Source organism: Falco cherrug, chromosome 8, assembly GCF_023634085.1.
Source record: "Falco cherrug isolate bFalChe1 chromosome 8, bFalChe1.pri, whole genome shotgun sequence".
In the NCBI taxonomy this organism is placed as follows: Eukaryota; Metazoa; Chordata; class Aves; order Falconiformes; family Falconidae; genus Falco; species Falco cherrug.
Window position 1 is genome coordinate 19,339,325 of NC_073704.1, and position 14,074 is coordinate 19,353,398.

The window sequence follows — 14,074 nt, forward strand, 5'->3', positions numbered from 1 at the left end:
GTTCTTAAAAAATTGTTTTCTTTACTTTGGAATCCTTTTAGTTATAAGTAATCTCGTCTCTGACTGTATTGCCTCATTTCTAGCTTGCAAGTACATAGCTTGACTTTCTCGTGGGTTTTTTTTTCCCAAATAATTTTAGTTGCAATCCAATTTTCCTGTGTTTGTTTTTTCTTTAACTTGCTCCCGAATGCCTAAAAATATGCATTTACCAAACAGTTGTGTCATGTGTGTGGTATATTATGCTAATGTGCAAAGGTTCTTATAGTTTAAGTAACTTCAAGTATCAATGGAAAGGATTTATATTTAAAATAAAATAACCCATGAAAAACACATCTTGTGACAAGATATGGGGGTCACAAAGCATTACAGAGGACTTGATTCTGTAGATATATAAACATTTTTCTACTGTTTAAAGTGAAAATGGGTCTATCAAAATGCCATACCATTCTTAATTTGGATTGTCACATATAATGTGATTATGTAGTGCTTCTCATCTACAGATATCAAACTGCTTCACAGGGAAGGTAAGTATCGCTGTCCTCCATTTTACAAATGGGGAAACTGAAGCACAAAGAAGTAAAATGACCTTGCTCAAGGTCACCCAATAGTGGAAAAGCACAGCCTGGAAATTAACCTAGTCACTAGATTCTGCGGGTGCTGTCTCCTAGATTACGCTCTGCTTTAGTGACATAAGCTGACATTTCAGGATCTTGTCGTTATTATCAATGATTCCTTCATACAACACGTTTATGTATGGTTGCCAAGGAGAAAATTAATATGGAAATCAACAAACACTTACTAAATTATTTTCTAGTACATGAGATTTTCAAAGTATAAGTACAAGTACAAATATAGTCACCAAAAATCATTCTGCATTGACTTGGGAGGGGGTTGCTTGTTTTTTGGTGTTTGTTTTTTTTTAATGTTGGCTGTGACATCTGTTAAAATGTGGGTAGGTAAATGTAGGTTTTCTTTGATCAGAATTAATCACAAAACCTTGCAGAAGAGTCATACAGGAGCTGGATCGTGAGTATGAGACTATACGTAGACTTTGCATCTGCAAACAGGAAAACATATGTTGTATTTTCAAAAAAAACATTTCTTAGTTGAAGAGAATCATAAAATAAAGCGAGGCAGGTTTCAGCTAATATTTATGTACGGTGAGGTTAAAGTAATGTATACATTTTTGCATTATATACCAAATGGAAACTTCTTGTATTTTATCTAACCCTAAATGAACAACTGAAAATCCTATAAAACTTAATACTTACCTTCAAAACGTGTGTAGTTTGAGCCTGGTAAAGTATATAACTTTCTTCTCCTTTAGAATGAAGTCACCCTGCTGAGAAATGAAGTGGCACAGCTGAAACAGCTTCTTCTGGCTCATAAAGATTGCCCTGTAACCGCCATGCAGAAGAAATCTGGCTATCATAGTGAGTAATGTTCCATTACCTATAGCCTTAGGCTGCATCGGTGAAATACTGCCAGAGTGAACTGAATGAACATTAAAATTGAGTAGTGCAGTTCTAATATTACATTAAAGATTTTAATAAAAAAAAAAAAACCTCGGAAGGTTATTGGAAGGCAGGAATGAATATGTAATATTTAGAAATATATTTTTACGTCCTTTCAGTTGGAGTGTTGCATAACATTGAAGGTTCTATGTTGGTTTAATAAATGCATATGATAATTAGCATTTAAAGACTTATCAGTTACTACACCTGCTTTGGAAAATATAATTAAAGTATTAGGAGCATATGATAAACCATTTTTTATACTTTTAGCTTGGCCTAGTACAGTGAAAGGTCCTTGTGGGTTTTTTTTCTTCCTCATAATGAGTTTCAGTAGAGGTAATATAACAGCTGTCCTCATTTACCATAACATCCAGGATCAGTCAAGCCGTTAAAATAATCAGATGCAGGTTCACAGCTCCTACTGTACGTCTTCTAGATTGTTTTGGTTTCCACATTAAGCAACTACTTTTCTGTAAAGAGGGTATTTTAATTCAGTTCTAATACTGAAGAAAATACTGAGAGTTTCAGTAGAATTTTTTTCTAGTACATATTTTTACTTACAGTTGCTTATTTGATCTTTCATCCTTCCAGCATTTTAAAGGTTAATTATGCTTTCCTGACTTGTAACTTCCTTTTTGGATATGATACACAGTGCCAGAACCAGCTGCTGCTGCTGCTGTAGAATAAATGGCCAATTTTGTCCATTGTACACAAATTTGTTACAAATAACTGAGCTGGGAATGCATTAGGCAACATTCATAATATATAACCCACAGCTTTCGTTTTTATGATTTAGTGATATTTCAGGATATTTGTAAATGTGAAGATTGTTTCTGCCATATGTAGCCACTTCATTTTAATTTGCCAGTGTCAGTAATTCAGGAGAATAAAGGAACATTTTGTATTGCATGCAAACAGATCCTCAGGTGCTTGCGATAAAACTTAATGGCCACCATCTTTACTTGTAGTCATTGTAAGCAATTTCATCAGAATGGGCAATATTTTTTAATTTAAAAGATTCAGGAGATTTAGCAACTCTCTATTGCCATATATATTTAGAATACTGATTTTGTCAGTTTTGAGCTTATAAATCTTGGTCCTTTGATCTCCAGTCATTTTGACAAGACGGAAAATAGCATCTTGGAGTAAATTGGAACAGTATAGAAATATGTTTGGGATTTATATTAACAATGATTGCTGCAGGGATGAGGCCATTATGGCTCCCATCTGACAGAACAACATAATTTCATACGGAAGCTACTAGGGGATAACATTATGCATGCAAGGTTTTTCAAAAAAAAAAACAACAAAAAACTGTAGGTTTCTTGAATTTTGATGTTTTGAGGATGCGTGTTCCTGCATTGGTATGAAAAATATTTAAACATGTTTTAAACAGGCAAACTAATTATATGCTAAGAATTTCTTCTTTGAAGAATTAACAAATGATCTGTTTAGTAATGCTTATTTTCTGCCCTCAGACAAGGGCTATAATGTGTTCTTAAATTACTACGCAAAATAAATGAGAACTAAAATACTAATCAGTGGAGAAAGCCTACATTTTAGAAAAAAAATAAGAATAAGCAAGGAGACTGGAAGCATAGCTCACATAGTTTTTTGAAAAGTCTCTTCAAAGTAAAACTTAAAATGAGTGATGGCTGTAATGCCATCCCTCTGAAAGGGTTTTGTCACATTAGCTCCATGTGAACATTGTTAGGAAGGCATGTTGACTAAGTGACATACCCACAGTACAATTTATGAGAGGAAAAAATGGTTTCAGTTAATATGTTCATGAAAATGGTGTTCATAGAAAGTGTTTTTAAATAAACATATTATGTTCATCAAGTAATCTAAGTTGAATTGCTTCAAAAACGTATCGAGTGGTTTAACAGTCTGTCTCTGTGGAAGAAATTGAAGACACCAGCTTACAGAGCTCCTGCAGTGCTGAATATTGTGCACTGCTGAGACAGTGCTAGTTTAGACCATGCAGACTGTGTTTTAACAGCTACGTCCACAGTTTAATGGGGTTTCATGTATTATGCACTTAAATAGGCACAAATAATCTATTTCTTTTCAGGGTTTTTTTGGCACTTACTTTCACGTATCTTTCCCAGGCACATTTCTTAGCTCGGGCCAAATGAAAAGCATGACAGATAACCCTTTCTTCTTCTAAGACTGTTCTTGGGATCATATTTTCCTTACTTAAAAAGTCTCATGCCTGCTTCAAAAGAGGGTGTCGTCAGGACACGGAGAAAGCAGAAATATGGTTATTGTGCTTTGAGGAAGGACGGATGAATTTTTGTTGCAATGTTTGAGTTTTCAGACAGCTTAAACTTTTTTTATTTCCCAAGAAAGGATGCTATTGGTTCTGAATGTGTCTTTAAACATTAGGTGGGGTGGGGAAGTACTGTGTATGAGAGAAATCCAAGTGCTGTTCATTTAGTTTTCATTTTAGCTCTTTCTATCAAATTATTTCTAAAAGTCTTCTGCGATACTCCTATATTTTCTCAGGCTTTTTCTGGACTTGGAGCAGGAAAAAGGTGAAAACTTAAGAGATGAAAATGTGTTGAGTGATTAAAAAAAATAAAAATTGAAAAGTGTGTTTTAGGTATTTTTTCATATTTTTCAAAAGGACATCATAATATTCAGGAACATCTGTACAAAACTGAATAGAAATAGAGTCTGCCGTCTAGGTGGTGTTAAATGGTGGGTTTTGTGTTCTTTCTCTAGTTAGCCACTTTCTACCACTTATTTAAATCTAACCAGTTTCAGACCTCGAATCATTTGAACCACTCAAACCACTGTGTTCCTACAGCCTGTTCAGGACAGGTGACAGTCCTTCAGCAACTGCAGGGGAGCTTCACAAAGGCCAGCTCACTGGAAAGGAGGAGCATTTCTAGACTTGAGTCCTTCTGTAGCCCATGAACGAATGGCCTGATGATAATTACCATGAGGCTTCCTTTCTAGTGATTACCGGGACTAAAAGGAGTTCTGGATCACCTGTCACCAATCTTGCATACTTGTTCCCATTTTGGGTTTGCTGGGTTTTTTTCTTCTGAAGACCAAAATCACTCTGTTTCCTAACCTTGCTGAAAGCTATTGGTAAGCAATGCTAAGCAGCAAGTAGCAGCAATGTTTCACTATTCTAAAAGAATACTTTTTAGTGCATCCTCAAAAGCCTCCTCTGTGCTTTGCTCGGTATTTTTCAAATCTTTTCTATAGCTCAGTCTAGCCCATGTTGCATTTCATTACCAAAATGGCTCACTCCTCCTCATGATGCAGCCTGTCTAGAAACTATGTAGCCTACAGGAAAATTCATGTGATTTTGGTCTGTAAATTTTCAGCCTTCTAATGTAACAGCACGTGTTACTTTTGTAGACTCATTTCTAATTCGGACTGCATTTTCCTTGGTTTGAGGCAAAGCTGAGGGAGCCATTAAAAAGCTAAAATGCCTAGGCTTTTTTGTACATTTTTAGCTACACTATGATTCTGGTATGTATCAGCTGCACTATTGAAACCACAGGCCTGTGCCTGGCAATTCTCTGGTCAACTAAGAAAAAAATCTGTTGGAATTTAAACATTGCTTTCCTGTGTTCTTCTAAAAGCCTTTGTACTCTGTTCCCACTCTTCAGGCTTATAAGTATCTTCTGTATTCATTGAGTAGACTTTCTTGTTTGGTTTTAATTCTTCAAATGGAGTTCTGTGTTCAGGTTTTGGTCACTATTCCTGTAAAGTCAGGGCTACATAAGGAAGGATACTGAAGGAAATCTACATAGCTACTCTTTAAGGTGGCACCTCATTTCTAAATACTACTTCGTAGTTACTGCAAGGATTTACTCTTCCAGCCAAATTTGTTACTATAAACTAGTGTTAAGTCTGTATCTTATACAAACACTTTTCTGCTGTAAGCTGCCCCACTGGCGCCCCTGGCGTCTGGAAATACCTGAATGCTTTTGTCTCTTCGGCACAGTATGTTTATCTGCTCAGTGATACAAAAACTTCTAATTTACATTGGTGATCGTAAGTATTCTCATAACTGTTGCTTCCATTGCATATGTGGTCTTCCTGAGCCCATCACATTCAGAAAATCAAGCCTTTCTCACGTTCTTTACCACTGTGATACTATTACAGACATTTCTTTTGAGCAGTGTTATCAACATTAAGTTAAGGGATAGAGAACAATGAAAGACCTTCCTTCTCTGGCTGAAAGATAATGATCTACCTTACTTCCTCTATTACCTCTGCTTATCTTGTAGCATTCGAAATGCTCTCTTATCTTGTAGCATTCAAAACTAACCCTTTTTCTTGAGAATAAGGAGGATTTGGCCAATAGGAAATCAGGGACCAGCAAAAGAAGCAAAACAGGAAGGCTGAGATTCATAGGAGAGTAACAGCATCTCTGAAGAGAAGGAGCAGGTGCTACAGCGGGGAGACTATTTGATACGTGTTGTCCCACTTGCTGCCATTTCATTCTGTCTGAGGGGAAGAATATGTACACTCATAATTAGTAGCGCCGTATTTTTCAGGAAGTAGCACTAGAGTTTCTGTTTTTGACAAAGTTTGCATGTGTTCCTTCTTACTTGTTTTTATATGAGATCTTGTAGGTCTTGATAGAGCTGTAGCAAAGATGAAATCCTGTTGAATAGTGTTAACTGAATTGGCACTTATCTGTGTTCTTTCTGTTCTTGAATGGGCAAATCCTATTAAGGATCACAAATGTCTTTCCAGAAGTATTTTCATTTTCTTCTCCTTGCTGTATACAGTTACCGCGTAACCTTAGGATATGTGGTAATTGTCAGCAGACCTTGCTCAACATCACCTGTCTATGTCTTCTTTAGTGCTTGAAAGATCTGTTTTTGAAAAAAATGCAGTATCTGTAAAATAGTTGACCTCGTGGATAAGAACATCATGATACTTTCAAACAATTATGTCCATCTCTTGTAGTACAGGTATAAGAGAAATTGCTGCCTAGTTCATGTGGGCAGTATTTCTTAGAAAGAAATGCAGCAGTTCTGCTTGCTTGTCCATCCTTTTTGACCTTACCGTTCTTTTCCAGAAGTGGTCAATAACAGAACTGTTGGTTTTAGGCTTTTAAGAGGAGTGTGTTATTAGTATGCATGGGGCTGCTCAAAGATCTTGGTACTGGGGTCTTGACTTGCTAATTTACTGAATTTTCTTGCCCTGTAGCTCGTATGTCTTATAAACCTCAGTACTTCATAAACTTCATTTTGTCATTGTTTGTTCATGCTTAGTGTTCCTTTTAGTTGCTACTGTTGGCCTGGTTTTCTATGGAAACAAGGCTACGTTACCAGTGGTGTTCATCTTTTGGTGTTGGTGTCATCCTTTCCCATCCCTTCTCCTCCCTCACCTGGGTAACTTCGGAATTTGTAGGCTGATCTCAAGCAAATTTGAAAGGGATTGCGAGGACGAGTCTAGAGGAAATCAAGCTTTCTTCCATTGCTGTAGTTCATGCTGCTTCTGGCTGTTTGTGTGTGTCTTTCTATACTGTTATGTTACACAATAGCCAGTAGTGTTTTAAAAGGGACTTCCAGTATCCTGCCTGTATACTGGGTTTAAGTCAGGGTATAAAACTAGTGTGAAAAATGCTTGAAAACACTAAGTAGCACAAAGTGATACAAACAAGTTATAATTAAAGTTGATTTCGTAGTTTTAGTGTTGAGTGAAAAACAGTAGGCTTATTTTCTTTTCTTAGTTTTTTTTTTTAGTCTTTTAACTCAGCTTTTAGCTTGACAGTGTTTGCATAATGCTTTGGCTAACTTTTGCAACTCTGGAAAAAAAGGATTATTTTAGCATCACTAGGATGTCTGTGCAAAAAGACATTTTAAATCATGCTTATTTTGTAAATTCTAGTTTTGCGCAGTGAGAATTATTTTCTAATCTGTTTGTGCTGTCATGAGAAAAAATGATGCAATTGTGTGGCTAATTTGCCTCAGATTTGTGGAGAACACCTGAAGTATTCTTGAAGATATTTTTTAAATCAGATTTAGTAATTTTAAACCTTACTGAGAGGCATTTGTATACTAAAGAAGTTACTGAACTTCACTCTGTTAAGAGTTTGGGTTGAAAACTTCTGGAAGTATTGCCCAATTAATATAGTGGTGTTCAGAATATTTTTTCAGATCATATTCATGATCACAAATATTAATTACTGAATGCAGAATTATTTTCATTTGATTACTAAGCAATCACAGTAAATGGCATATGTTAAAAATCTGAAGCCAAGTCATATAGCACCAATAGATCTGGTAGCATTTTTAATTTATAAATATTGCTTATTGACAGAAGCATTCATCATTAGAGTTATGCGTGGCGCCCACCATCTGTTTTACTAGGCAGGATATGGGACAATTTTAGTGACAACTTTGAAGATCTGAAAATGTTCATTTCCTGCGTATTCCATACTGCCATCCGTATTTTTCACTTACCAAGTAGTATTTTCTTCTAAAAATGAAAATAAGATTGTTTTGCAATTTGTGCTGCATTACACCATGATTTCTAATTATTTACGGGATGATTGCTGTTACCTGGGATGTGGTGATGTGCATGCCAAGGAAGAAAATAAATGAAATTTTTTTTCTTCAGCTGCAGATAAAGATGACAGTTCAGAAGACATATCAGTGCCAAGCAGTCCACACACGGAAGCTATTCAGCACAGTTCTGTCAGCACGTCCAACGGTGTAAGCTCAACTTCCAAGGCAGAAGCGGTGGCCACCTCCGTTCTCACCCAGATGGCGGACCAGAGCACAGAGCCGGTGCTTTCCCAGATCGTCGTGGCACCTCCCTCCCAGTCACAGCCTTCAGGAAGTTGATTAAAAACTTGCATTGCATCAGTTTCTCTAGATATACATTTGTGACTTTAAAGGGAAATCAACAAAAGACCAGTCTCCATCTAGGAGAAATTGTAGCTTAAAATTACTCATTTTTAAAAATCCAACTTAAATTTGGCTTTAACGATTGGCAGGTGAAGATGAGACAGAACACCAGTTCTAGTCTCTTTGCAAAAGACTTTTTTTTTTTTTTTAAAGTATTAGTTACATTAGTTATTTTTTGTGCTTAATGTGTAAAGTGTGTGTACAGTACAATGTGGTTTATTTCATTTTTAATTTGGTATTATTTCAGCAAACATTGGGGTGAATTACTAAAGGTCATCCCCAAGACTGTGATAGTAATATTATGTGACATTTTTATACCAAAGTTCTGCATAGTCCCTATTGACTTTGTAATGTTAGCAAGGTCATAAAGCACTAGGCAAGAGAAAGACAGTAACAGTAAATTTGCTTTTAGTCTTTTTGCCTTTTTGTTGTTTTGCACATTATGAGAGGAAGAACATTGGGAGAAAAACGTTTGGGTTGTTGTTATGTATAACATTTTGGTTGGCTTTTTAACTGTTGGGGTTTTTAATTTGTTTAATAGGGCCAGTACAGTATATGAGATACAGTACTCTTATGCACATACCTATCGTAGGTGAGGATCATTACTAAATAATTTGATTTTTTTTTTTTTTTTTTTTTTTTAGTTGATGTCAGGTGGGTTTTTTTCCCCTCCAACACTTTCATTCTGGGGGGAGGAGAGCTTTATTTCTCCAGTCAGAATAGATATCTATAACTACCCTTTATTGCTAGGCTGAAACCAGTAAGCATATTGTAAAATACAGGGTTATCAAATATGGAATACTTGGTATTCCAAAGTAGGTCGATATTTTGTGGATTTTTGAGTCGCAGACTAAGGAGGTTACTCATGGTTTTGGATGCCAGAAAAGCCTAAAATCCTTCTTCAGACAACTCAAGACTTTTTTTTGTCATTGTCTTGTATTTGCAAGCTAACTTGTACTTAATTCTTGTGTAAGCACTGTCATCTTTTAGTAGCAAAAATTTTGATACCTTTCTTGTGGAAAAAAAAAAAAAAATCAGTATCTACCGTATCTTGGAAACAATGTAATTATAATGTGGTGTGTGTGGTGTGTGCGTGAGAATGGTTCAGTAGTTAATGCCAGCAGTCTTTTGCTTGAATGTTTAAAGATGCCTTCAATGTGATGCTGGCTGATAGGTGATTGCAGTTTTAAAATGTTATTTACTGTGCGAACTTGGATAACTAACATTCCATGATGTAGTTTGTTTCTGATGAGATGATTGTAGGTACACTTTTTCTCATTATCCAATCATCTGTAGGATATTGAGTTTTTTAAATGTGCCATTATCTATTTTGATTCTGTACTCATGTTCAAAATACAGTACAATATTTTACAATAGATTAAGTTGTTTAAAAAAAGTAGATGTGTGCTTTCAGGTCGGAAAACTTTGTATAATAGCAAAAACAGATGCATAGTAGCAACTGGCAGTAAAGCAGGATTCCATTATGTATATAACAAAGATTTAATGCATTTATAATGGGTTGTGTAGTTCATTTGCTCTTCCTTCTCCACACTATACTATGTGTTTTTAAGCGTCAGTGCCATCAAGTTTCTATTTGATTCAGTTTTAAATCAAAAAAATGTAATTGATCCACAGGAAAATCATAATTTCTACAATATATATACAACCATACTATAATGAAAACCGGACAAAGAAGTATCTAAGTCATATATGTATCATTGCAGGGCTTTAAGCATGAAAATAATAGGGATTCTACATATTTTGTATTTTAAAACTAAGAAAGCTGAGTTGATAACCTCATGTGTTTAAAAGTCTTACTTTCCCAATTTCAAGATAAAAAGCTGTAACAGCTATTGAATGTTTCCAGGGTGGTGAAATACAATGGACCTCTTGTGAGAAGGAAATTAATTGCAAAGGCACAAAATGTGAATTCTGCAAGAAAGCTATACAGTCACTTTTCATTGTGGTTTTGGTGGACTAGATAAGGCCTCATTGATTATACTATAATTTGCCCTCCTAAACACAAAGGCTTTTAAATCATATTTATATAAGTGGAGTTTTTTTATAACAAAACTGTTGCGCTTGTAAAATAAGTCTACATAAGTGTATAGGAGACGTGTAAACAGTTAATGAATTTAACAGTGGGGCTGGAAAAAGAACCATTAAAATCTGTGTTCAGCAAATAGAGAAAAGTTATTAGTCGTACTACCATGGATTCCATTTTGAGACGTATGTCACACTACTTCTGTACTTAGCATTTTGGGTCTTTACATTTGACATGTTTCACAAACTGTACTGTTTCCTTTTATGTGCAGTTTGCATGAGTAAATCATCAAAGAGAATAAAATCTATCTTTAAGTTATGTTCCTATTTTAATGAAATTATAATTGTTCTAAAAGGCAGCACTGTCTTCAGACTTATTTCTTCACCTTGCAATGATCAGCACTTTTCTGGAAGTCATTACTATAATGTCAAAGTAATGTTACGGAAACGAGAACGCATATCTTTCTTTAGAAAATAAGGCAAATTCCATTGCTCTGTAGTTGAGCTCCAGCAGCTTCTGAGGAACAAGCCTTGTATCGTTACTTCCAGGAGCCCACGGTAATCTGCAGATAAAGGAGTTCATAAACATAGCTTGGTGATCCCAGATGCTGCTCAGGCACTTCTGGTTGCCCTGAGTTCCACAGCAAAAGTGCTGTGTGGGCAATCAGAATTTCCAGCTAACTTCCAGGTATGCGTATCTTAATAGGCATGAAGTCGGGAAAGAACCAGCTATAGTCAGGTGGACTGCTCGCAGCTGTGTTGTGAAAGGTTGAGAAAAACTCATGCCTTCGTGCTTGATTTTCGGAATATTAAAAATGGTTTGGGCTTATTTATGAATGTTGGAAGCGTATGTGGAGTGGCACACTCTGTGTTTGTCATCATTTGAAAAGCTTTTGACAGAACCCTGATAGAGAGGCTTTGGAGGAAACAAAGGAGGTAGAGTTGCTGTGTACTTGCATTTATTGCGTGTTGACCAAAGGAAGTTGAAGCAAAACAGCACCCAACTTCGAATCCAAGATGGGAATAATGCCCAAGGCCTCTGGCACTTCATTATGTTCTTTTTCTGACTATGAGTTACACTTGTCGTGCCTAGGAAAAAACCACGAAGGCTGTGTAACATGGCAACGGGGCTGGGGGGGGAACCAACCCACTTTTAATGTTTGTATGTGCTGTAAAAACACTTGGTTTTATACCTAACTATGCAATCCAAGTAAGCTTTTTCCTCTTTAAAATGCTAATGGAGGCTGGGCAAAGAAAGATACTTCACTGATGGAACGAGATGACACAAGTGTTGGATGAGCAGTGATTTCAGCTACCTGAATTACAGAAGTAATTTGCTTAGAGGCAGACACAAACATTTTAATTGGTCATCATAAATGATAATGAGGAGAAAACATAGTGAAATTAAGTGCATCCTAATAAAGTAAGGTATGTTAAATTGCACTGAAGGAAATTTCAGCAATGCTTCTTGACATGATTAATATACTCATGACAATGTGTCTAATGAAGGTTGTTTGCATTTATATGCTGCCTGTTGCTTCTCTCAGTAGAGAAATAATTTGAACTGCACTCATTTACATTGCAGAGCAGTGAGTGTAAGACTGGGTTACAGTAGTCTTTATTTTTAACCATCATTATCAGCAGTAACATAGGAATGATTTATTTAACCCCTGTCTTGTGTAACAGTGTGTAAGGGTGGGTCCAGATGGCAGTATCATGAAATAATTGGGATTTTCAAGGTTTTATATCCTTTAATAGTAAGCTTCCTTTTAATTTTAGGTTGACTTTTATTTTTTTCTTCATGGAATTAAGATCATTACCTTTCTTGTTCTTCACTTTCTTTTTCTTGAAAATATTTTTGTTTGTTTGATCAGCCCCTGAAAGTGCTTAGAGATTAGTGTGGACCTTTTTTCTGCATATAGCTTCCTCCTTGGTTGTGTTAACTCTCTATAGCAAACTTTCAGGAACTTAGTAGTTGGGAAGGGAATTTCTACACAGTGTGTATCTTGGCTTCTTTAGCTAAAATAGATGAGAGAAGCTTATGAAATCTTGACATTTACGTCCTCCTAGAGCAAGATACATTGCAAAATGCATATTTAGGTCTGGAAGATTGTCCTGAATCTGCAGTATGGGATTTTTAGTGTTGCAAAATACCTTATTACAGGTACTCTGCACAACTAATGAATGCAGGTTGTATGCTGATGGCTTCATAATTCTGTAAAATGCAACCATCTTCAAAAAAAGTTTCTGACTTCCTAGATGTGGGGTTAGTTATCATCTAATTACATGGCTATCAATAGAATAATGAGACACGTAAACTTGATCCAATTTGTGTAACTGTTTTAAGCCTTGCTCAAAGTCACTATCCCTCTTCGATTACCATTTTTATGATGCCAATGTAGTTTCAAGCACACTTTTCCTATGCATTTCTGGTGAAGAAGCGGGAGGGGAGAAAAGGTTCTTAAATTTTTAAATAAACCACCTGTAACAATTTAATCTGGGAATGAATACTTAATCAGAAGAGTGTTGTGCAATCTTTATGCAAATATATTTATTATTTTTAATCCAGAGGTAAAGAGACTGTAGCTGAAGCTGCGCAGGCTGATTGGAAATGGTAACAAGTACAAAAGGTACAAAACTACTTGAAGCAAGGAAAAGGAGTCATGCTTCCAGGAACTTTGCTTTTAATAGCAGAAACAGAATAGAGCAGGGAGCGGGCAGTGTTTGTAACCACTTTGGACAGCAGGGCCTGGTGATACCCCAGCTTACAATTAATGAGCTTAAAGGATAGTGCTCCCTAGCTTAGGGAGGTCTGCCAGTGCTGGGCTGGGACGAGCTTCAGGAACGCGTGCGCTGCCGCACCGATAACTTCAGAGGAACAGGACCGCAGGTAACCAGGTTTTCCTCATCTAATTCTTGCCTATGGCTACCTTAATACATCAAAGTACAAACGTGAGCTATTACAATTCCATTTAGTACCACCGGTGGATTGCACGTAATGAATGCAAGTCTGACGGGTGTGCTCAGCTACCTGTAAGACAGAAGTTAAGGTCTATTTTTTTTTTCCCCATTGCCTAAAAAGTTCCTGTTCTTGTCTCGCTGCAAGCTAGGATTGGCGTGGTACATAAATAGTATTTCCCTCCTTTTAGCTGCATCACTTGGTTTAGACCATTACAGAATGCAAAAATACTGTCTTTGATAAATCGCTGGACTGATGGATTTTAGAAACTGAATGATTTTAAAAAGCCTACTAATTTATGTTTAAATATAAAATGTGAAATTACATCCACATCCTGTATCTAGGATTCTAATCCGGAGAAAAGGGAGACAAACAAAGAAAGAACAAGACCTTTGCATTAGCAGCAAACAAAATAAATTGCCTTTCTGCATAAACTGAGAAAATGAAATGGAGGGAAAAAAGCACAAACTGTTTGCCCCCTATTCCCTCTGAGCAAGGTGCTGTGTTTCGCTGCTCAATTATACCAGCCCTTTTCTCTGACACAAAGATGCATTGTGTGATGATCTATTTCTTAAAAATGTTTACAGTGATGTTAGGAATGTTTTGATCTCGTGTGAGGTAAGCGGTATAAACATCCTGTTACTCATAACTCTGTGTTGAGAAAGATA

The 14,074-nt window shown here is 36.3% G+C and overlaps 1 protein-coding gene across 6 annotated transcripts in view; it reads left to right on the top strand.

Annotated features, from left to right (window-relative positions):
- Positions 1-10,806, top strand: part of ATF2 (activating transcription factor 2) — a 52,117-nt gene extending 41,311 nt beyond the window's left edge. For 4 of the 6 annotated variants that reach the window (XM_055717645.1, XM_055717647.1, XM_055717648.1 and 1 more), the window contains 2 exons: positions 1,328-1,433; positions 8,115-10,806. In XM_055717645.1, coding sequence (XP_055573620.1) covers positions 1,328-1,433; positions 8,115-8,341 — 333 coding nt within the window. In that variant the 3' untranslated portion in view covers positions 8,342-10,806. Of the gene's footprint in view, positions 1-1,327; positions 1,442-8,114 lie in introns of those variants that run through there. The other 2 variants (XR_008733428.1, XM_055717649.1) reach the window with 2 other exon arrangements.
- The last annotated feature ends 3,268 nt before the right edge of the window (positions 10,807-14,074 follow it).